The sequence below is a fragment of the Saccopteryx bilineata genome, chromosome 10, assembly GCF_036850765.1.
Source record: "Saccopteryx bilineata isolate mSacBil1 chromosome 10, mSacBil1_pri_phased_curated, whole genome shotgun sequence".
Lineage (NCBI taxonomy): Eukaryota > Metazoa > Chordata > Mammalia > Chiroptera > Emballonuridae > Saccopteryx > Saccopteryx bilineata.
Genome location: NC_089499.1, coordinates 35,746,732 through 35,770,077, shown reverse-complemented (window position 1 = coordinate 35,770,077; position 23,346 = coordinate 35,746,732). Strand labels below are relative to the sequence as shown.

General features: G+C 44.3%; 1 protein-coding gene across 5 annotated transcripts in view; it reads left to right on the top strand.

Moving 5' to 3' along the window:
• The window catches only part of CPNE4 (copine 4), a 531,556-nt gene that overhangs the window by 9,976 nt on the left and 498,234 nt on the right, over window positions 1–23,346 (top strand). Inside the window, exon 1 of one of the 5 annotated variants that reach the window (XM_066245257.1) lies at window positions 8,075–8,126. The exons of 3 other annotated variants lie outside the window; for them this stretch is intronic. Coding sequence is in view for 1 of the 2 variants with exons in the window: in XM_066245255.1 (XP_066101352.1) it covers window positions 10,865–10,887 (23 nt within the window). In the remaining variant the exon portion in view is untranslated. Of the gene's footprint in view, window positions 1–8,074; window positions 8,127–10,588; window positions 10,888–23,346 lie in introns of those variants that run through there. One more of the 5 variants, XM_066245255.1, reaches the window with a different exon arrangement.

Sequence of the window (23,346 nt, the reverse complement as noted above, 5' to 3'; positions counted from 1 at the left end):
ATAGAGCATATACCTGGGATGCTGAAGATCCAGGTTCAAATCCCCGAGTTGCCGGCTTGAGCGTGGGCTCGCTAGCTTGAGAGTGAGGTCACCGGCATCCTAGACATGACTCCATGGTTGCTGGTTTGAGCCCAAAGGTAGCTGGCTTGAAGCCCAAGCTTGCTGGCTTGAGCAAGAGGTCAGTGGCTCGGCTGGAGCCCCCGGTCAAGGCACATAAGAGAACGCAATCAATGAACAACTAAGGTGCTGTAACACAATTGATGCTTCTCATCTCTCTTTCTTCCTGTCTATCTGTCCATCTGTGTCTCTCTCTTTCACTGAAAAAACAAATGCTTTATCATCATCATCCAAGTGACAGAGGCACTGGGGGCACAGGGATGCCTGATTTGAGGTCTTTGTTATATTTTGTGCAGTTATTTCCACAAATAACAGAGACATACGCTTCAGTGACAAAGCACAGTTGTCAGGGCGGTATGTGCCTGACGTTGTGAACCGGGAGTAGGCACCTGGGGCCGTATGTGTGAAGTTATCTGGTCAGGTAGATGGCAAAGCTCCTGAGAAGGCATGGTTGGAATTCTTTGGGTGGGTGACCCTTAAATCCTGTGGCTTGACTGATTGTGAATCATGTTGGAGGAAAGGCACACCCTTTCCCATTTTTCAGATGAGCCAACAGAGGCCCAGCAAGGAGGGATCACCATGGAAGCTGGTTGGTGGTGCTTGGGTCCTTCATGAGAGCAGGACTCTCCCTATTTTGTTCATTGTTGACCCCCAATTAGGGCCAAATAACTAGTGGTTGCTCCAACAATGTTGACTAACTTCATGCAGTTTCTCTCTTCCTCATTCTTATTCTTGAATGGGCCAAGAAATCCCCGGGTTGTCATGCAATTTGATAAAGACAAATAAATATGTGTCATGTTTTGCTATGACTTGGTTCAAACCCTGGCTCTGCCACTTAATAGCTGCTTGGCTTTGGGAAAATTACTAAACCTCTCTGAGCCTTATTTCCTCACTTGTAAAAATGGGGATAAAACTATATAAGGTAGCAGAGGACCTGCATCATAGGTGTGTACTAAGTGTTTTGTTGTTGTTGTTTTTTTAGTGTTTATTTTATTGATTTTAGAGAGAGGAGGGAAAAGAGTGAGAGAGAGATAGAACATATATATGTTCCTGTATGTGCCCTGACTGGGGATTGAACCAGCAACCTCTGCACTTCTGGATAATGTTCTAACCCAGGGGTAGTCAACCTTTTTATGCCTACCGCCCACTTTTGTATCTCTGTTAGTAGTAAAATTTTCTAAACGTCCACCACCAGTTCCATAGTAATAGTGATTTATAAAGTAGGGAAGTAACTTTACTTTATAGAATTTATAAAGCAGAGTTACAGCAAGTTAAAGCATATAATAATAATTACTTACCAAGTACTTTATGTTGGATTTTCGCTAAGTTTGGCAGAATAAATCTTTCTAAAACAACTTACTATAGTTAAATCTATCTTTTTATTTATACTTTGGTTGCTCTGCTATGGCCCACCATGAAAGCTGGAACACCCACTAGTGGGTGGTAGGGACCAGGTTGACTACCACTGCTCTAACCAAAGGAGCTATCCAGCATTGTTGGATTTCCTTACTTTCCCACTCCTCTCTGTTCATCCCAGAGATTAAAGTGTGTGGGGGGGTAGGACTTTTTAAAAAGTGATTTTAATTTATTTCAGATAATACATGTTTAGCTTGTAAAAGAAATAAAATTATTGCACTAATATAAGCTTAAATGCATACACAATCCCTACAAATACATATTCTGTGGAGTAGATATTATTAGTCCACAGTAATTGGGTTAATATCAAAGCACTAGCAATTGGGGAGGAAGAGGACTCAAATCTAGGTGTCCCCACCCAAATTCTAAGACTGGCTTATTTTTCTCAAATCCATGTTTCATATCATTTTTGTTTCTTATCCATCTCTCTACATCTGCTTCTCTCAAGAGGGTTCAAATCCTCTTTCCTCAGCCACCCTCCAGGCCTGGCCGCTCTCACCCCTGCCATGTGAGTGTGCCCTCCAGGCACGTGTATACCCTCTCCCAGGGCATAATACTAGCTTTTCCAGAAGCAGCTGAATAGTGCGCTTCTGGCTATAAGTCCAGAGTACCTAGAACCTTCTGGTACATAGAGTACTCCCTCTGTTACCTGTGTGCCTGTCCATTCCCTTAGCTTATGTCCTGTGTTCAGGCCAGGTTTGTGGGTGGCCACCATGTCCATTTAACTTACTCAGAATCAATTCTATAACCTCTGTTGTTTGTTATAAATACTCATATTTGGATTATTTGCTCCATATTATGTAATTTAACTTAATGTGTGAAATTGTACAGCTATATTACTGTACGACATTGTATATTAATGCAATATGTATTGCACATGATGAACCATGGACGGGATTGTTTTCAAGGATTATTATGGGAGGTTTAGTTAATGCATTGACTTTGAATTATAGCCCCTATCTAAAATGTGCTTCATTATTCACAAATATAAATATTTGCAAGACTGTTCTCTGTATAGGCAGGTAGAATTATTAGTGAAGGGCATACATTTTAAGCCAAGCCTTCCTGGTTTTGAATCCTGCCTCTGCTTAATCCCTTGAAGCTCCAATTCTACAGATGTAAAATTAGAATAATGATAGTGCCCTTACGCTAGCATAGCTGTGATCCCCGGAAGAGACAGCATGCATCTATAGCATCCCCAGTGCCCATCTTATTGTGGGCACATGGAAATTACTCCAATTTTAACTGTTATTAGCTGGTGGCACCCCTCAAAGGTTAGCATTCATGCGTAATTTTCCTAATGGTAGTAATGGTTTGCTGTGTTGCAAGGGAGTTGTGGATACTAGAAATCAGCCATCGGATGTATGCTTTCTGTAGCTGCTGACACAACCACTTAGGTTTCCTTCTCCCTTCTCCCCCACCTCCGTTCCCACCCACATTTTGTGCCTAGCCACAAAGTTGACTCAAGGGTTATGCTGTAGTTTCCCTAAGATATAACTTCCTCTGTCCCTGCTGGGTCCAGCTTTATTTCAAATGCCCGGTATGTTTAGCACTGGTCCCGGGATACAGAGCCAGGATACAGAATCCGTCACTTCACCCTGCAAGACCCACAACAGTCGTTTATTGCATTTGACTTTTTGTATCTGCTACTTGTGTCCAAGAGAAGTCCTGGGCAGTCAGCGATAGAGAACATATTGGGTCCTTTCTGCTATCAAAGTCCACATGTCTGCTAGCACACAATACCCCTCTCTCAGGGAGACCCTGTGCATATCTTAAAGCCACGGTTCTCGCCCTTGAGCACAGTAGAATCCCCGGAGGGCTTGTTACAGCATGGACCAAGGAGCCCCACCTCTAGAGTTTCTGATTGAGTAGGTCTAGTGTTGGAGCCAAATAATTTGTATGTGTGACACTTCCTTGGGTAGTGCTCATGCTCTTTGTTTGGGTACCACACTGAGAACCAGTGCCTTAAGTGTTCACGTTATATAGATAGACTGTGCATTTTCTCTTCTGTGTGGTACAACTGAGAACGTTGGTGGTGCAGAAAGGGATCTGACATTTACTGAGCACCTATGACATTTCCATGTGCCAGGTACCTTACTGGGCACTTTATGCATATGGTTCTATTTAAACCTCACAATCCTCTGCCAATCAACTCAAAATTATTTGTTGAGACCCGATTATGTATTATGCAATTGGCAATGCTAGGCTCTGGAGATATAGAATGAACAGAATGAACCCTACAGACATAATCCTGACCTTCTAGATATTGTATTTCAGTAGGGAGCATGCTTGAGCACAATAGTCTTTAATCCATAGAAAATTGAAGACCAGAGAGGATAAGTAACTTGGCTAAAGTCACACAGCTAGTGGGAGACAGAAGAGACAAGACAAACTTAAAAACCATTTATTTCCACTAAACCAGAGATTCTCAGACTTTTTGGTCTGAGGGCCCCTTTGTAATTTCAAAAATTATTAAAAACCCAGAAAGATCTTTTTTATTACTTGGGTTAAATCTCTCAACATTTACTGTATTAGAAATTATACCTTTTGAGAACTGTGGCCCTAAACCATCTGGCAAGCAGCGCTGTCTTTCTTTGATTCTGAACCCTAATTTGTTTTAATGACTTTTGTAGTCATCAAAGATGAGAAACGTCTTATCTCCTCCCAGACATTTAAAAAACAAACAAACCAAACACGAGGGCCTCTCTTAAGTCTTAGCCTATGTTTTTAGTGATGGTGACTTCCCTAAAGAAAAGGCTGACCTGCTTTGGAATTTTGGAATCCCGTTTTTTTTTTAATTTGTATGTGTGTGTGTGTGTGTGTGTGTGTATGTGTGTGTGTGTGAATGTATGTATATGTGTATGTCTTTATGATAAGGAAGAGCAACAGTTAAACTGCCAATCACAGAACAAACTAAGATGCCGTGGCTTTGCTATTCAGGGAAGGATCTCATTCCCAGCTGAAAGTCTTTAAAAAGATACAGTTTATAAAAGTTTGTGATGAGGGTTGCCTTCAGGGTTCCTTGCAGCACACACCGTCTGGAAGGAAGCCCCAGCACGCTGAGGGATCCCTCTTGCTGCCTCCTAACAGGGAGATTGGGCTCGAGGGCTTGCGGCTTTTATGGAATGTTGGCAGCTGGATTGGGTTTAATCGTGGGCTAACGACCGCGACGGTGCCCTTCCCCATCCTTTTTACTCATTAACTAATGGGAGTGAGAAGTCCTAGTAGATATTTTCCTTTGGTAGGTAATGGTCTGCGGTTGTTCCGACACTGATGCTCTGTCTGGCTGACTCTGAATATTTTATGGCATCATTAAGTTTTATGGAGTAAAATCAACTGAGTCAGAGCTGCCATAACTCAGTGTGGCTCTCAACTGATGATCAATGAATTCAGGCCATCTTCTATTTTTGTAGAAACCAGTGAACTAAGGTGGATGCTAGAGCAAGATCAGTGTGGCTATTTAGAGGCAGTAATCCTTGGGTGAGGGGTTAGAAAGAGGGAACCTGCCAGTCATCTGACCGTTTGGCCTTTTCAACACCAAACAACTGTATCACTGATGTTTGTTGCCACATAGCACCTCCAGTAGCCAAAACGAACCAAGCAAAGACATGTGATGCTAGGTGATCATTTGTCATCATCCTTAACGGCTGAAGTTTGACATGAAGCATCTCCGTTGGTTGACCTGAGGCAGCGTGGGTTCCTTCACATGGCATCTCTGGATACAGGACCCATTTGCTAGGTGACTAGAACTTTTGGAGGAAATCTCTTTCCTGAAACAAGCACGGGTAGGGTGTGAGACATAAATGATTGTTGAATCACCTTCATATCAAATGAGAGTCTGAGATACAACTCATGAGGGCTACCTCCTGGAAACCCTGTTAGCCAGGCTTCTTGTGCTGTGTTTAAGTTGTGAGCTTTTGCCCAGAATTCTCAGATTTTGACTCAGTGGCCTCATGTGAGTAACACGTACTCTGACTGTATGTGATGCACCCTGTTGAGTTTGCAGATTGCTTGGGCCGCTTTGGAGACCCCCTTTCTCTAAAGCGGGCACAAAAGAAGGTAGCCAGGCCACCTGTTTCTCACCGATCCAACCCGCCCAGGGAACGGGCTCAGGGAAGATCAGACCTGCTTATTGACCAACCCTTCACATCTGCCCTGGGTCGGCCTTGCCAACCAAGAGAAGCAACTTGGCCTAGAATGGCCTTCGGCGGGAATGGATGAGAGTTATTTTCTGTGGTGATGAAAAGATGATGGAATCTACCTAACATCCTGGGACCATCATCTTCCCTAAGCTGGGGAGAAGAGATAATACTCAATTAGGGAGGCTCAGTGCTTGGTTACTTGGAAACTTCTTTCTTTGCTTGGATGGGCAGGAACAGTTCTATTTCTGATACCCATCCTTCCTTGTGTTGTATGAGTAGTTATAATAGCTGCTTATAATGTTCACTTTTCTAAGCTCCTTTTTCTGTTAGTTTTCCCTTATATATGTGGTGTGATTTGGGTATATACATGAAATATACAGGGTGTCCGTAAAGTCATGGTGCACTTTTGACCAGTCACAGGAAAGCAACAAAAGACGATAGAAATGTGAAATCTGCACCAAATAAAAGGAAAACCCTCCCAGTTTCTGTAGGATGATGTGGCAGTATGTGCACATGCACAGATGATGACATAACACTGTCTATACAGCGGAGCAGCCCACGGCCATGCCAGTCGAGATGTGGATGGTATAGAGAAAAATTCAGTGTGTTCTGTGGCTCGCTAAATTCGAATTCGTGACCAAAGTGCAATGTGAATATCGGCGCGTTTATAACGAAGCGCCACCACATAGGAATAACATTACTTGGTGGGATAAGCAGTTGAAGGAAACCGGCAGTTTGGTGGAGAAACCCCGTTCTGGTAGGCCATCAGTCAGTGATGAGTCTGTAGAAGCTATATGGGATAGCTACCTAAGGAGCCCTAAAAATCTGTGTGTGAGCCCACATCGAACTGCACTGAATAGGTATGAAACTGGGAGAGTTTTCCTTTTATTTGGTGCAGATTTCACATTTCTATCGTCTTTTGTTGCTTTCCTGTGACTGGTCAAAAGTGCACCATGACTTTACGGACACACTGTAGATAAAATATAATATGTGAAATATATTAAGATATTTTATATTTATATCTATTCATACACTTCAATGTATCCGAGGGCTATTTGAGGTGAAATAAGACCCGACTAGGCAAACTTGAGATCTGCAGCCCACAAAGGTCATTATCAAAGGAGACCCCCTAGGGCAGGGGTCAGCCAAATATAGCCCCTCTGTCAAATCCAGCATGTGGACTTTTTTTTTTTTTTTGGAAACAAAGTTTATTGGAACCTAACTTTGCTGGCTGTAGCTGCTCTCACGCGACAGTGGCAGAGCTGAGTCGCTGTGGCGGAGACTGTGCACCCCACAATGCCGGTTATCCTTGCTTTTTATAGAAAATGTTTGCCAGTAACTGCCATGGAGGCATATCTCCATTGGGCCATCTCCAGGTGGGAAACATACATAGACTTCAGAAAATCCAAGGGAGTATTATTTTGAAACATGGGCCTATGAATCAAGTATCTCACTGATAAAATTTTATTGCTCTGTGTTGTGAGGAACTTGTACACAGTAGGTGTTTATAGGATGAATGATTGTGCTTTGTGAGATAAACGATTTATGGTCCGGGTTTTATTTCCTCATTTATAAAACCAAAGGGTCTGATTTGGTCTCCAAGGATCCTGCTCGTGCAGCTCTTCAACATAATATTAGAGAGGAGGGTGCCTTGCACCCCAGTCTGCCACCGTGACAGCCACAGCCTCGTGAGTCCCCATCCATCATATTCATTTAGCATCAGCTGGAATTACTAGGCAGGGTCAGAAAGCATGACCGTCTGCTGTCACAGGGATATCAAGTGTCTGACATGGAGAGACACAAAGGGATCTAAGAGTTGAGAGCATCAAAATTTTGCTGAATCCTTGTCCTGGGTTGCTTTCTGGAGACGGACTTGAAGAACAAACTTGTGGTGAGTATGGCTCTTGCCATAATCTTGGTCCTGTGCCAGGTATGCCTAAGATCCCTTCACTCATGTACCAAAATCATATGTAGAAATCACACTTAGTTTCCAAAATTATTGTACAGGGAGGAGGACAGCTATAGATTGATTACGTGGTAGGCGATGAATGAAGGGAGGGGTGATGGCCACCTCCTGGCTCTTAGTGTCCTCTACCCCCTGGGGAGACATATGACATGTGTCCTCCTCGGAGAAAGGCTCCGTGGTGTGATTTGGGTAGCTGACTCCTGATTCAAAGCATATGCTATGCTCCCTGTTAGTAACTGGTCCTCTTTCCTGAAAAAAAAAAAAAAAAAAAAAAGCCAGGGTTTCCATCTGCTCAGCTCTGCAGATTTGACCATGGGGTTATCATTTATTTCTGCACTCATTTGGGAGGGTGGCACGCTGCCTCTGCTGAGATGTGAGCAGAGCCTCAGCCTCCGCGTCCTCATCCCAGGCTGCGCTGGGCTTTTCATTCCAGCCTCCAGAGCGCTGGGGTGCAGACGGAGCAGCCCTGATTGCCTCCCGGGGTGGTAAGTGACTTCTCACTGTGGCAGGCCAGACAGCTGAGAGCAAGCGGGACCCTGAGCAGCCCTGCGAAGAGGAAGGGGACAGCCCTCGCACAAGCTTTTGGCTTCCACGTGCAGGACCCCGGCCACTTCCTCCCTTTGGGGAAGAGAAGGGTAGAAGGTAGAAGGGACGGGACAAGACCAACACTGGCGACATGCAGTTTGTACCACGTTCTGACTCTCGTCCCTTTAGGCTCCGTGGGTGGAAGGAGTGTTGCATGGACAGACTGCCTCGTTGTCCTGGCCGAGGAGCACAATTTGTTCCTTTTTAGGCTTTTAGTTTGTGAGCACTGCTAATAGCTGGGACTTCTAAAAGCCATTAGTCTTAGGACTAGAAGCAGAGAGATTGCCTTTTGATCTGCTGAAGTATGACTAATGTTGCAGTTCAGTAAGTGGTATCCCTGTGTTAATTGTGAGCATTAAGGCAAATTTTCCTGAATCCTGAGTTTTATCTTGGTTTCCTCTATCATTCAGTTTTTTGTTTTTTTTTTAAAGTAACTGGACAAATCATACGGGGATCACTGAAAGCCTTCTGTATTTCTATACATGTCTATCTTTATATGCCCCAATTAATGTCTATTTACCTTCATTCACCAAATTTGTTTTTTAGCTACATGATGTTATAGACTGGTCCCCGGGCATAGAGACCCTCAAGCAAATACCGTGCCTATATCACTCTGATTCAAATTTATTTAAATCCTTTCTCTAAAACAGCAGCTACCTGAGTATTCTGGCTACTCATACTCCAGGGCTTAGACAACTTCATGTGTAATCAAGGCAAAGTCTTAGAGTAAAAGTTCCTTTTCCTAAAAGATGGCACGATCTCCGCAGCTCGGAGACGAAGATTGTAATGCTCGGCTTCACAGATTGGATGGGATGCGAAACTTGGACACACTCTCCTGCTTGTCCTGTTTGTAAATGTTGATCCTGGCACGGGGACCCTCAGAGCTTTTCCTATTTTCTTGTTTTACAACTCCTTAGGAACGTGCAGAAGGAAAGGTAATAGAGGACCATCTTTCCAAGATAAAACATGATTCATAAAGGTGACAGCCGAGCCATATGTGAGCAGTGATTCGCAGCTGCAGAGTTAGCTAACGGCTTTTTAAAAATAATGTGATAAAGCAGATCTTCCCATTATTTCGTGTTCCGGCGCCCGCTCCAGGGCGGCGCCTGATTCTCCTTGGCTTCGTTCAATTCTGTAGCAATCGAATCACTCTTCAGGTCCCAGCCATGCTATCTTAGGGCTTACTTAAATATTTTACAAGAACCCCTGCTGGTTCTCCCGGCAATATTTTAAGTTTCGAGACAATAATTTGGTATACTAAGACCGCAACTTCCTTGAAAACCACTCAATCTTACTTTTTGAGTGCGTTTGGATGGACAGAAGCGTGCATTCCCAAGGCTTATTCATTTGGAATTGGTTTACGTTAATTTAGAGCTGGGGTGTGGCGGCGAGCGGGTGCTTAATGAAGTGTCACAAGTTTGAATGGCCTTTCTTGCCATCACCAGCAGATATGGGCTGCAGGGCTTGTGGGGCAGACAGACAGACAGACAGATGGGTGGGCACAGAGATTGATTTGCCTCTGAGATGATGCAGAGTGGAAGGGGAAGAAAGCTCCCATATTAAAATTTAATTGTCACCTTAGAGAAATAGGTAATGAAATTCTAGGAAATGAATTTTCATGACGTTTAGTCATCTTTGACAAAGTAAGCGTGCCTTCTTTTTCTGATTGATTGACAACTTGCCTTGTGCTGGGTGGTAGTTTTAATCTCGTTTGGATCACAGTTCCCTTGGAAAATCTACTGAAACCTGTGGACTCTTTCCTGAAATGTCAACACACTTAGAGACAAAAATCTGCATCCAGTATCAGGGGTTTATGGACCTCCCTGAGGCATAGACCTTATTTTCCATTAAGATGCCCTTTATTATATCTTCAATGAATGTGTTCTCCATGGCAAATTTCTTTTAAATATGTATTATATATGTGTGCGTGTGAACGCTTGTAATGTTGTGGCATTTCTGTTGGAGGGAAAAGGGAACAGTAGGGCCAAAGACACCTGGGGAAGCCTGGAGCTGCCTGGGATCCTTTATGGGGGTTTCCACAAAGAGCTGTGCATTTGCTAAAATTTAGGTTGCAACCTTCCTGTGCTGTCTGGGCGCACACTGCATTGAGTATGTAGGTCCTGGGGGTGGGTTGAGGACGCAGGTGGAGGAGGGATGCTGGTAGTGCCTCAGGGGGTTGGCAGAGAGGGAGGCATGGCTGTGTGCCAATGAGGATCCTCAAAGGCCCTCCCCTATCCCCACCCCATGGAGCCTTGGAGCCTCGATTCCCTGATGGGCTGCCCTGGAAGCCGATGGATTGAGTGAGCGTGTCATGTGATTGCCTTGGCACAAATAAGAGGAGAAGGCCTCCCACTGCAACTCCTGGTGGAAGGCTAGTGGTGCCTCGGGCTTGTGCCCAGATGTCCTCCCGAGCTCTGAATCCTGGGCCATGAGATGCAGCCTTCCTGGGGCTGACTTTCCAGGGTTGGAGGCGCCGTACTGGCAGGAGATGGTGGGTGCCAACTAGTGAAGCAAGTCGGCATTGGAAGTGGTGCACACCAGCCTTGTGCAGTGCACCAACCAGCCTGGAACCAGGTGCTGGGTAGCCTGTGAGGCACCAAGGAGATAGTATCGAAATAGAAAGGGAGCAAGTGTAAAAATGGAGGACCCAGAAGCACAAGGGTAAGCCTCGTCCTGCATCCTCACCTTGCCCCCTTTCTTCACCCTCCTTTCTCCTTCCTCCCCCTCTTTCTTCTCTCTTTCCTTCCATGTTTCTTTCCATCCTTTCTTCCGGTCTTCTTTCTTCCTCCCATTTTTTTTTCTCCCTCCCTCCTTCTGCCTTTTTCTTTCCCCTCCTCACTTTCTTCCTTTTTATTATTTCTATTAATCCTCTCTTCCATCCATCTTTCCTTTCCTTACAACCTTCCTTCAAGTCGCCAGATATTTTCAGGTGCCTCCCGGGTGCAGTTTTTCCTTAGCTTGCATGAAATTTTCATTTCTTCTTCGTCACAACAGGTCTAGGCTCCATGCTCTGTGGCACATTTTTGTTCTGTTCTCTTTACTCCTTTCTTGTTAGTCTTTCTTAATTAACTGGTGTATATCGAACACCTACCTGTGCCGTTTACTGCTCTGAAAAAACTAGGAGATGATGCAAGACAGGGTGAGCATTATTGCTAGGTGAGTCAAACAAGACATTTTTTGATCTCAGATAATGGAGCAATTTTTGTGTGTGGGGTGCATGGGTTTAGAAAAGTCTTATAGAGAAAGAACATAAACTGGGGTTTCCAATAGGATTTTCATATTTGAAGAGGAAAGAAAATTTCGGTGCCGGAAGGGGAACTGATGGAAGTAAAAGCTCAGTGATCCTCAGCCTTTTCGGTTGTTGTTGTTTTTTTCTTCATTTTCTGAGGGAAAAGTTCCGAGGAAGCCGGTTTTCCCGTCTCAGGGCTCCTTTGACTTCTCTTCTCGTCACTGCCATTTCCTCCCTCGTTTCCATATTTCTCCCCTGAATGCCATTTCTCTTCAGCGGGTGATGGGTTCAGGGGAACCATCTAGTTTATTTCAGACCCTACCTTGATCAGCCGTCACTTTATGTTGCATGTAAACACTGCTTAGAAGTCCGAGTTGAAAGGGGGGCATTGCAACGGGACTCCCAGCATAGTGGTAGGAATTTCAGCCTTTAATTTTTGTCAGCTCTTGGGTGAGCCCAAGCACTGCTTCTGAGGGCGAGTGGTCTGACATGCTGAGGAGTTCAGAAAGTCTTGATGTCAAGGATGTCAGGTGGAATTTCTGATGTGGCTGTTGTGATGCGATTGAGTCCAATCCAAGAGGTAATGCCTGGCGCCTCATCGGATTTTTGGTTTCTTTTTACTGCAGTGGATCCGGATTGCAAGGATCTTAGAGGTTGTCTGGCCTTTTCTATTGTCCGATCCTATAAGTCAGGGAACTCCCCCCTGTTCCTTGCTCATCATGTGTACATTTCATTTGTGTTCTTGGATGTTTTCAGAGTAGATATGTGTTATGAGCTAAAATCGATTTGTATTTTTTACTTCCAATGCCCACAGTCCATGAAGGAATATTTTATTTTCAGGTGCCTGATGAGCGCTATCCTAGCCTGATGTCCGGGACTTTTGTGGCAGTGACTTAGAATGAAATATGACCGGTACATTTGTGGTGACAGCTTAGCTGTGGACGTTGAGGATCCTAAGTTTGTTCCCTCTGAGGCTGGCATTTTTCTGAAGTTGTTTCCCTCCGATCCCTTTGAAGGTCCAGCTTTATTGGCAGCCTTGCTTGGGAGATACAGGGTGACTTGGGTCTCCTCGATGTGTGGCTTTTTTATTTTTGTCCTTCAGTAAAGAAATAATCCCTTTACCAAATACTTGCTGGCTGCTCAGAATAGAAATTTTCTTACTGGTACATTATAATTGATTATTGAAAAGTTCACATTCAGCTATCATATATATTTCGTGTGTGTGTGTGTGTGTGTGTGTGTGTGTGTGTGTTTCTGGAGAGTTAAAATGAAAAATTCTTCCTGTTCTAAGGACATTGTGGTGATTCTTAGGGTCTATTTGATCTTTGCTTCCCTTCCTTCACAAGGTGAAACCTGGTTAAAAGGGTTACTGTAGGGAAAAGGACGGGGAAGACGGTCCAGGGAGGAAATGAAAGCCTCACCATCTGCTTAGCCTAGAGTGATACTGCCAAAAGGCACTTTTGAACTTTTTATTCAGTGCTGCATCTTGTAAATAAGGAAAACCGAGATCCAGAGATGGGAAGTGATTTGGGCCGAAGTGACGCAGCTCATAAAAGAGAAACCACGACTTGAGTATACAGGTTCTCTGACTCATGAAAATAATTTAATATACAGACTCCTTGCATCCTATTTATCAAACTGTGTGAGCAAGAGACAGTAATGAGAAATAGATGTTTGATCAGCAAGTAAATCAAACAGTTTTGTTCCACATTTTATTAGGAGCAATTTAAGCAAGTGTTTTGTGAAAGACACAAGCCAAGAACACAATACATTGAAAGATGGTAGAAGTGTGTTCCTCCTTCGCTACCCTGGGACGCTCTCCCATGTAATTAGATTACCGTTCCTGCTTCTAAATGCCAACGTTAGACAAGAAAAAGAAACATGAAAATAGCTTCTGAATTGAAAATGTTCTAAGAAAGAAAAGTAAGAAAAAAAATAGTCTGAGTATCAAGAAAGGAAAAACCAAGTGGTCTACTGAACAAAGCCATTACTGCTAGCCCCAGCTCGGCCCTGCCTTTCTCTTCCGCCTCCTCAGCTGCCCTGGTCCTTGTCCCAATCACTGGGAAATTCAGAATGCCAGACCCCGGCTCTCCCCAGGAGAAGGGTCGGAGAGAATGGGGTGGGGGTTGCTCTGGGGCCGTTTTCTCTCTCCTGCCCCCTTAGGGAAGGCTCTGAAAGTGCCCAGAGAGAGCACCATTCCACCTGTAGGCATATTTCCAGGGCCTTCCAGCCTTAGGCTTTTGAAGAAGGGGCTTTCTTTCCAGATGCCCATGTCTTCCTGAAGCTCTTCGAATAGCAGCCACCACTCTTAGAGTTCAGCTGGCCTTCCAGAGCCCTCAGGGCAGGACAGTGTGCCCCAGCTCAGGAGAGCGTGGTGCAGAATGAGTCCACGGGCCGTCAAGCACTATCTGGCTTACCTTTCAACTTGTCCTTTGTTTCCCACCTCTCAGAGTCGCTGCTGTCACTGACCCTGAAACATGTATTGATCACCTATATAGGATGCCTTATTAGAAGTTAAGAGGACTGGCTCTGGAGCTGGGATACCTGGGTTCAAATCTGAGCTCCACCACTTGTAGCTACATTATTTGGGACAAGTTTCTCAACTTTTCTGTGTCTCAGTTCCATTATTTCTTAATATGGAATAATAATAATAATAACAATGGGTCCCAACTCACAGGTTGTTGTGAGGTTATTAAATGTGAAGGGCCTTAAAGCACATTGATTAGTGTCTGGCATAGAGTAACTTCGCTCAGCTGTTAGCAGTTATTATTTCAACCCATAGGGACACTGAGCAAGATGTATCGCTACCCCTTCGCCATTACTGTCTGGCGTGGAGGTTCCCTGATTCCCAAGAAAAGATAAGGCCTCTAGTCACACTAATGTCATCCATATCTTAGCCTCTGAGAAATCCTATGTAGGTTTCATTCACTGTTAAAAAAAAAAAAGTCCTGGTTATATAGACAATAAGTCCAATTTCATTGCCTACCAGGCATCCCCAAACTACGGCCCGCGGGCCGCATGAGGCCCCTGAGGCCATTTATCTGGCCCCCTGCCTCACTTCCGGAAGGGGCACCTCTTTCATTGGTGGTCAGTGAGAGGAGCACTGTATGTGGCGGCCCTCCAATAGTCTGAGGGACAGTGAACTGACCCTCTGTGTAAAAAGTTTGGGGACCCCTGGAAACAAATACAAAATACTTGCATTCTTAAATATGCTATTGGTACCTCGAGGTCTTTGTTTTGGCAGTGATGTCCTTTTGGTATCCTGGGAAAATGCAGTGGAGAGAGCGGTCCAGCTTGCCGAACCTTATACCAGTTTATTAATCTCCTGATGCCCAGATAGGTACCATGGGAATTAGCTTTTGGGGAGTGTCTTAGAATGAAGCATCCATGCTCTAGGTCAGCCCTTTCTCTGACTGCATAATACCAGTCTTCTCTGTTTAATCCCCTTCCCAACTAGAGGACAATGAAGGGGAGGATCAGAAGAAGAATCTCCCACCATTGCCATCTTGGCTCCTAACTTCTGTTTGACCAGGAGCCTCACCCCTTTTTGGGCTCTTGCAACACATGTCAATGAGTTGGAGCACAGGTTCTGCCCGCCTCATGCCCACCTAGAGCAGAGCTCGGTAACTGTGGCCAGTGAACCCAATATAAGCCTGTTTGGTTTTTTTTTTTTATAACAAATAAAACTTTATTGGAACACAGCCACACCCTTGGATTTACGAATTGTCGATGGCTGCTTTTGTGCTTCGGTGACAGAGTGGAGAGTTGTGACCCAGACCATGTGGCCTGCAAGACCCGAGCTAGGTGTATCTTGCCCTTTGTAGAAAACCTCTACTGATCTTTGACACAGGCTAGACAAATGGAAGAGGAGGAAGTCCTCTCGATGCACCAGGGAAGCAGAGTTCACAAGCTGGTTACTCAGGTAAGGAAACTCAGGGCAAGAAAGGGGAAGATAAGTGCAAGCAAGTTGCCTAAAGGGGACTCAGTGTAACGAGCTGTTTGGATGCAGGCTGCTGTTGCTTAGGCTGTAGTATATAACAACTCCTCTGATTTCAATTGAAGTAGCCTCTAATATGCCGTGTCATTCTCGTCACAAAAGTCATATGAAATACCCCAGTGATGGGAAATGGAATGGGTTTCTTTGAAACGATTCTGTTTTCCCCTCGCTGTGCCATACCGGCTGTTACAGTTTCGAAACTGAGCCGCCCTTTGGGATCTGACCTTATATTTTTCAGTGTTGGTTCTGAACTGAGTGAGGAGGTTCCCCTTCCCCAGGTACTGGAGCTCCCTCACTCCTTTGAATGCGCTGGTTTTCCTGGGCCACCAGCTCCGTGTGCGGTATCCCAAGGCACCCACAACATGCAGGTTGTCTGCCTTTCCCCTTTCTGTCCCTAAAGGAGCCACAAAGCAGACGGAGTGTGAAATCCAGGCTTTCGGACCAGTTATCTTGCTTTGCAAGGACAGCAGAGAGTTCACGAGCCGTTCATTTTCTGTGTATGACTGACTCTGTCTCTACTAGAGGTTGTCAGTCTGATCTCAGCTCTGTGACAACTCATTTTTTGATTTTGGACAAACCCTTTCCCAGAGCTTCTGCATGGAATTGCATGGTACACAGCGAAGCCTTTCTGCTGGCCTGTGCCCTGGACTGCTCTCACTGTCAGGCTATTTTTCACTCTGGCTCAGGACTGCCACTTCCAGATGGGCACTGTTCCTGATTTGCGCAGAGGCACCCTCCGGGCTGGTGGCAGTCCCATCCCTTCGCCTCTCTGAGCTTCAGCTTCAGCAGCTGGGGGAAGCTGAGCTAGACGGTTTCCAAGGCATCTCCTGGCACTTTGACTGAAGGCCGTTGGAGGCAGCCAAGCAGTTCTCTTGGTGCTCTGCGGTGCTCCCCTGCCTGGAGTGCCTTTGAAGCCAGCAGGGAATGCCATGTGCCAGGAGCTCCATGGGGTTCGGGGAGAGCAGAGCTTCTGGGTTGCTCTGAGGACAGGGCTCTGAAGACTGGAGAGGACATTCAAGGCACGTAATGGCTATGGGAGGCCAGAGGGGTGTCGGACCAGAGGCAGCTTGGGCTAAGTCTGGCCTGATTTTGCTCAGCCTTGGAACAGTAGAGAGGCTGGGGCCTCCCTGGCTCTGTGCACTGACATGTGACAGTGATGAGCAGTGACATGTGCCTAAGCATCAGGTATTGTCAATTGTTTCTCCCTGATCAGACCATCACTGGAGTCCTGCTTGGCCTTTGAAAGAAGACCTGAACACAAGAGTAACCAGTTAGCAAGGCTGACAAAGTGGACAGTAATACACTGTTCACAAAAATTAGGGGATCAGGGAACGTGCAGCTACTCCAGTACTTTCAACTTTTTGTATAGTGCATTTTTACCAATGAAATAAAAGTTGGTTTTGCATCTCATTTGCTTAATCAAACAACTGTCTTTGACTCGTCGTTTGCTTTTCTGATGTTCTTGTTTAATAAAAAAAAAAATCAAATGCTTCTTTTTTTTTTAATCACTTCATATTCATTTTGAAATATCCCCTAATTTTTGTGAGCAGTATAGTCGGGGAAGGCCAATGAGGTGCCCGGTTGGGTGTGAGTCTACAGTGGGGAGGCTTGTTGGAGCCAAAGAAAGAACCCTCTGAAGAGAGAGGCAACAGGTCTGGGCCTCCTTGAGAGCTTTCATACTCCAATCCTAGATCCCGGGTTACCAGAGTAGTTGGCATCTTTCTCTTAAAACCTGTTTTCTTCTGTCTGGCCCCCACTGTGTTGAGCACTCAGTTCTTTGTAGCTCTGTGTAGACATGATGCTAAATGCTTTCTTGTTTTGTTCTCCACTTTCTGTTATGAAAATTTCAAATATACGGCAAGGTTGAAAGAAGATGTCCACCACCATCTAGAGTCAACCATTAATTTTTTAGGGTATTTCACCATATCTATCCATTAATTCATTTTAAATACCTTTTGAAACAAATTATAGTTATCAGCTCACTTTTTCCTAAATACTTTAGCATGCCTATCATTAACTAGTATTCAATAGCTAAATGCTTTCTTATTGTTGTCTCATAATTTGACCTCACAGGGTTAGGTGTGACCTGTGCTGTCTGCATTTGGCAGAAGAGGACACCGAGGCTCACTGAAGTTAGCTAACCTCTTCAAGGCCACAGAGCTAGAGTTCGGCACCTAAAATTCAAACCCAGATCTCGCACCCTTAAATGCTATGCCTCATTGCCTCCCCACACGGTCCTGAATGTGGCTAATTTAATTGCTACGACAATGAGGTTGCACAGGAAGGAGGAGCTTTCTTACCTGTTCAGAGTTACCATAAGCCAGGTTTTCTCAATGTTTGCACTCTTGACACTCGGGGCCAGAGGATTCTTTGTGGTAGGAGACTGTCCTATGCATTGTAGGATGTTTAATATCATCCCTGGCCTCTACCCACTAGGTGACAGTAGCACCCTCATCTCCACTGAGTTTTGACAACCCAAAATATCCCCAGATATTGCTAAATATTATTGGGAGACAAAACTGACACTGGCAGAATGAGAATCACTGATATAAACTAATGATCATTTGCCCTTAAAGGAAAAAAATATGAATATAATTTCTTTATTATTATTATTATTATTTTGCACCAAAATTTTATTATTAATGATTTGGGCCCTTCTCCCTGCTTGGCCAACATCTTCTCCAACTTTCCAGACACCCTCTTTGAGCATGGACTGCCCTGAAGAAGGATTAAGAGCCAACCAGCTGTGAAAACAATGTGCTCTTCCCTGTGCTAAGTGCCTCTGCTCAGGCAGTAAAATGCTTCAGTGGCATGAACATATGGCATCCACATGGCCTCTGAAAACCACGCTGGGCTTCTAACAAGCATGGAGGGAAGGGGACAGGCTGTGCTGAGCTCCGGAAGCTGATAGAACAGGACCTCCCCACCCCCAGGAGCAGCTGGGCTGGGCTGTCTCCAGGATCTTGATGCCACACAGACCAAGGCTTTGCAGGGAAGAGGACTGGGGCCTTTAAGCCACTGCATTTTATCTTTTTAATAAAACACCCTGCAGACCTTGACATCTGCCACAAAGAAAGTCCCGGGGCAGCCATGTGGCCCAGTGCCAGCCCTTACCTCTGGCTCCAGGCAAGCTTCCTGCTGAGCCACGCCTTCTATTAGGTAAGAGTGTGGGCAGCTCAGCAGTGACCCACTGCTTTCTGTAGGCTCAGCCTCCTAAGGGTGGGACTCATCACCTTGAGAGTTCTAGGCCAATAAACTACCTTGGGTATTGGTCACAGAGCAGGTGTCTGAGTGGCCCAGCAGCTGAGTTTAATAATGCCAGGATGCAAGAAGTTAAAGAGGTTATTAGCATAGTTTACCAGAAAAGTGCCTGCCTGTGAATTTTCATCATCATTCCTAGAGCAAGACATCTCCCTCCCAGGTGATGTCATCACAGAGATTCTTAATAGGTTTTTTAAATTGACATTTTTAAAGACATAAACTTTTGGAGCTAAATAAAACCACCAGGAAAATCCTTTGGAAGTTCAGTTCAGTGAGCTGTTCTTTATGAAAGGAGGCATGCGCACGCACGTGCCCTCATGCCTATGTGCACGTGCACACATACATTGTTTTCACCATATGGAAAGATCATGGGGCTTACAGCCAGACGAGCCTGTTTCACATCCCAGTTTAGTTACTTTCCACAAGTAAGGCATGAAGGAATTAGGTAAGTTCTCTGAGACTGTTTGCTTGAGTTTAGAAAAGAAATAATAGTACCTACATTGTGGTATTGTTGTGATGGTTAGGGATAATGTATTTGAAGTTGCTAAGTATAGCAGGCACTTGAACAATGGCATTGTTATGATTACCCTCATATCCTCTTATGAACTACAGTGTGTCCATAAAGTCATGATGCACTTTTGACCAGTCACAGGAAAGCAACAAAAGACGATAGAAATGTGAAATCTGCACCAAATAAAAGGAAAACCCTCCCAGTTTCTGTAGGATGATGTGGCAGCATGTGCGCATGCGCAGATGATGATGTAACACCGTGTATATAACGGAGCAGCCCACAGCCATGCCAGTCGAGATGTGGACGGTACAGAGGAAAGTTCAGTGTGTTCTGTGGCTCGCTAAATTTGAGTCCATGACCAAAGTGCAACGTGAATATCAGCACGTTTATAACAAAGCGCCACCACATAGGAATAACATTACTCGATGGGATAAGCAGTTGAAGGAAACTGGCAGTTTGGTGGAGAAACCTCATTCTGGTAGGCCATCAGTCAGTGACGAGTCTGTATACGGCAGGGGTCCCCAAACTACGGCCTGAGGGCCGCATGCGGCCCCCTGAGGCCATTTATCCGGCCCCCGCTGCACTTCCGGAAGGGGCACCTCTTTCATTGGTGGTCAGTGAGAGGAGCATAGTTCCCATTGAAATACTGGTCAGTTTGTTGATTTAAATTTACTTGTTCTTTATTTTAAATATTGTATTTGTTCCCGTTTTGTTTTTTTACTTTAAAATAAGATATGTGCAGTGTGCATAGGGATTTGTTCATAGTTTTTTTTATAGTCTGGCCCTCCAACAGTCTGAGGGACAGTGAACTGGCCCCCTGTGAAAAAAGTTTGGGGAGCCCTGCTATACGGGATAGCCACCTAAGGAGCCCTAAAAAATCTGTGCATGAGCCCACATCGAACTGCACCAAATAGGTATGAAACTGGGAGAATTTTCTTTTTATTTGGTACAGATTTCACATTTCTATCGTCTTTTGTTGCTTTCCTGTGACCGGTCAAAAGTGCACCATGACTTTATGGACACACTGTATTAAGAAAAGGAGGTACTAAGTCTAGGAGAGAGCTGATTTTCTTAGATTACTCTTTAGCAATTAGGCTGTTATACCTGGTACTTCATTTTACTCTCAGGACTAGATAAGGATGTTTTCCATTTCAAAATACTCTCTTTTAATACTCATTTAATAGAGAATAAGTCACCTTTCAGGAATCTGAGTTATTTTCACAAAACACTGAAAAGACTCCAGCTCACTCCACAAGTATTTATGAAGCACCTTCTGTGTGCCAGGTGCTGATCTAGAGGCTAGAGATTCAACAATAAACACAGAGACAAAGACCCTGCTCTCTGCTAGCTTAATGCCAAGGCTGCTCCAGCCATGTCTCCCAGGAAGGTGGTGCCATTCATATTGGCGCTATCAATCAGGAACAGACTTTGTTTCACGCCTTCTGCTGGGTGCTTAGGGAAGCAAGATGTGGCAATGAACAGCAACATTGGAAGGTGGCAAGTGTGGTTGGTGTGTTGGGTTACTGACACATGAGTGATTAACTTAGAGACAGAAGATACAAAATCATGACAGGTATCATGGCAATCTGAGAATTTCTTTAGAAAATCACTTTATGGATGCATAATTCATTAAGTCTTATTAAGGGAGGTTGCCAGCATAAGTGCCTAGAACGTGGTAAATGAACATTTGAATGATAAACTGGAAAAGGTTGCCATTTATGGTTGTGTGGGTTTCACACTGCACAACGCCAAGGCACACCATTCAAATCGTAGAGATTGTCTTCAATATGTGTGGCCAGAGACTCTGCCAAGCACTTCCCACACAGAAGCTTATTTACTCCTCGCATCATTCCGCTATTTGAGTTGTGTGTTCACTTTTCGGGCATGGAATTTGGGTGGGACTCAGTGAGGTTGTTAGCCCAGGATAACAAAGTGAGTTGTTGAGGAGACTCACAGTTGAAATGCGGACCCCTCTGACTCCAGAGGTTCTGCTTTGAGAAAAGGAGAAAACAGTCTCTTGAAAATTAAGCTTGATGGTTTTGGTCTTGTTTTGTCTTTAACCCAATGCTTAGGTTTCCGGGGTCAAAAAGGAGAAGTGAAGACAATGAAGTGATTACATTTTATTCATGAAGGTCCTGGGCTTCCCCACGAACTCTGTAAGCCCTTTACCCTGTTTTCTCTCAGCAGACCATGTCCTGTTTTCCTTGTCTCCTCAAGAGAAGCCCAGTTAAAAGACCCCAGGAAAACTCACCTGGTAGGGAAGCTGGAAATACTGTCTGTACTATTACCAAAAAATTAAAGGTAACAGCCCTGGACCAGTTGATGTGAGGAGCTGTCATTGTAGCATATGAGCAGCTTCTCAGGGGGGAGAGAGACCACGTTTAGCTCTGATGTGCTGTTTCTTTTAGAACTTCTTTTCAATATTTCTCCATCCCTGAGTCAGAAGTAAACTGGATAATACAGTGCCAGGTTGGTGTCTTCTCAAGACTTGTTGATTGTGAAATGACAAGTCCTTCCCCATACTACCCCACTGAAGTCTTGACACTTCATGTCCTGTGCGATCACAGAGCCATAGGAGGTGGGGTTGACTGATGGCTGGTAGTTGCTTGTAAAGACAGTTTATTTCTCAATCAACTTTTTAATACAACAGCTCTGTCCAGAGAACTGCAAAAGGTGAAAGAAAAATGTATGTCGGGTTAAAAAAAAAATTACAAAAGGTGAAAGAAAAATGTATGTCGGGTTGAAAAAATTACAAAAGGTGAAAGAAAAATGTATGTCGGGTTAAAAAAGTATTGTGGATAGCAATGAATAATGCAGTTTTAAAGTCTCAGGACATGGAAGGTTGTGAGTGATATGACTTTGGAAGGGAACAGCACTGTAATTGCTTTGGTAAATCCTGCTGCTTCAGCTGTGTAGTCTGTCTGAATGTCAGAGCCTGTAGGGTAGTTAGAGATAATCTACTCAGTTACTTTACATCTTTCGTTCTGCTTATTTTCTTAAAGAAAAGAGGGGGCTAGTGAGGAAAAGATTTATTGGGTTATGCGCTTCATTTCCTTCATTCCCTGCAAGGATCTGGAATGGAAGGTACTGTTAACTCAGTGTTATTGATGATGAAATTGAGGCCTTCAGAAGTCACATGACCAAGTCCTAGGTTTTCATCTCTGGACCTTGTGCTGCATAGCCATGCTCTTTCTACAATGTCATGTATATATTTTGACACTCAGGGAGAGACCACTGTCTTCAATAAAAGAAGGAATGGTTCTATTTTTTTTCTTTGATTATGTTTTTTAGGATGACATTGGTTAATAAGATTATATAGGTTTCTGTGATACATCATCTGCATATTACATTGTGTGACCACCATCGAAGTCATATCTTCTTTCATCACCATATATTTGACCCCCTTTACGTTTTGCTACCGCCCCCCACACCCCAGTCCCTCTGATAACCACCGTACTGTTGTTTGTGTCTATGAGTTTTTATTTATTTTGCTTGTTTTTCTTGCTCATTCATTTGTTGCTTTCAGTTTTACATCCTACATATGAGTGAAATCAGATGGTTAATTTTCTCTGACTGACTTATTTCGCTTAGCATGATTTTTTCATGATCCATCCATGTTATAAATGGCAGTATTTGAACTTTTCTTACTGCTGAGTAGTATTCTGTGTTAATAATAATAACATCCTCTATAGGTATCTAATGAATAATTACTCTGTGTTAGACATTGTGATAGATGTTACCTTTCCACAGCACTTCAATGAGGAAGGTTCTGTTTTTATCCCCATTTGATAGATGATGAAGCTGAGGCTCAGAGATATAAATGACCTTCCCAAAGTCACACAGTTGTCAAAATCCTGCATCTTTCTACTCTGGGGGTTTCCTTCTCTGTTAGACTTTCGACTTAGAGGGGAGGGATGGTACCTAATTAACTTCATTCCTAGAAGCCCCTGTAAAGTGATTTCCCTGTAGTAGGTGCCAACTAGACATTTGAATTGGTCAAGGTCAGCTCCCCCTGGAGTCAGCCCTCCTTGATCTGTGCTTTTGGTCCCTTTGCATGTTCTGACCAACAGTATTTTATCAGGTGGACAGATGGGGAAGGGAGTGTTGGAGGTTTTTTTTCTA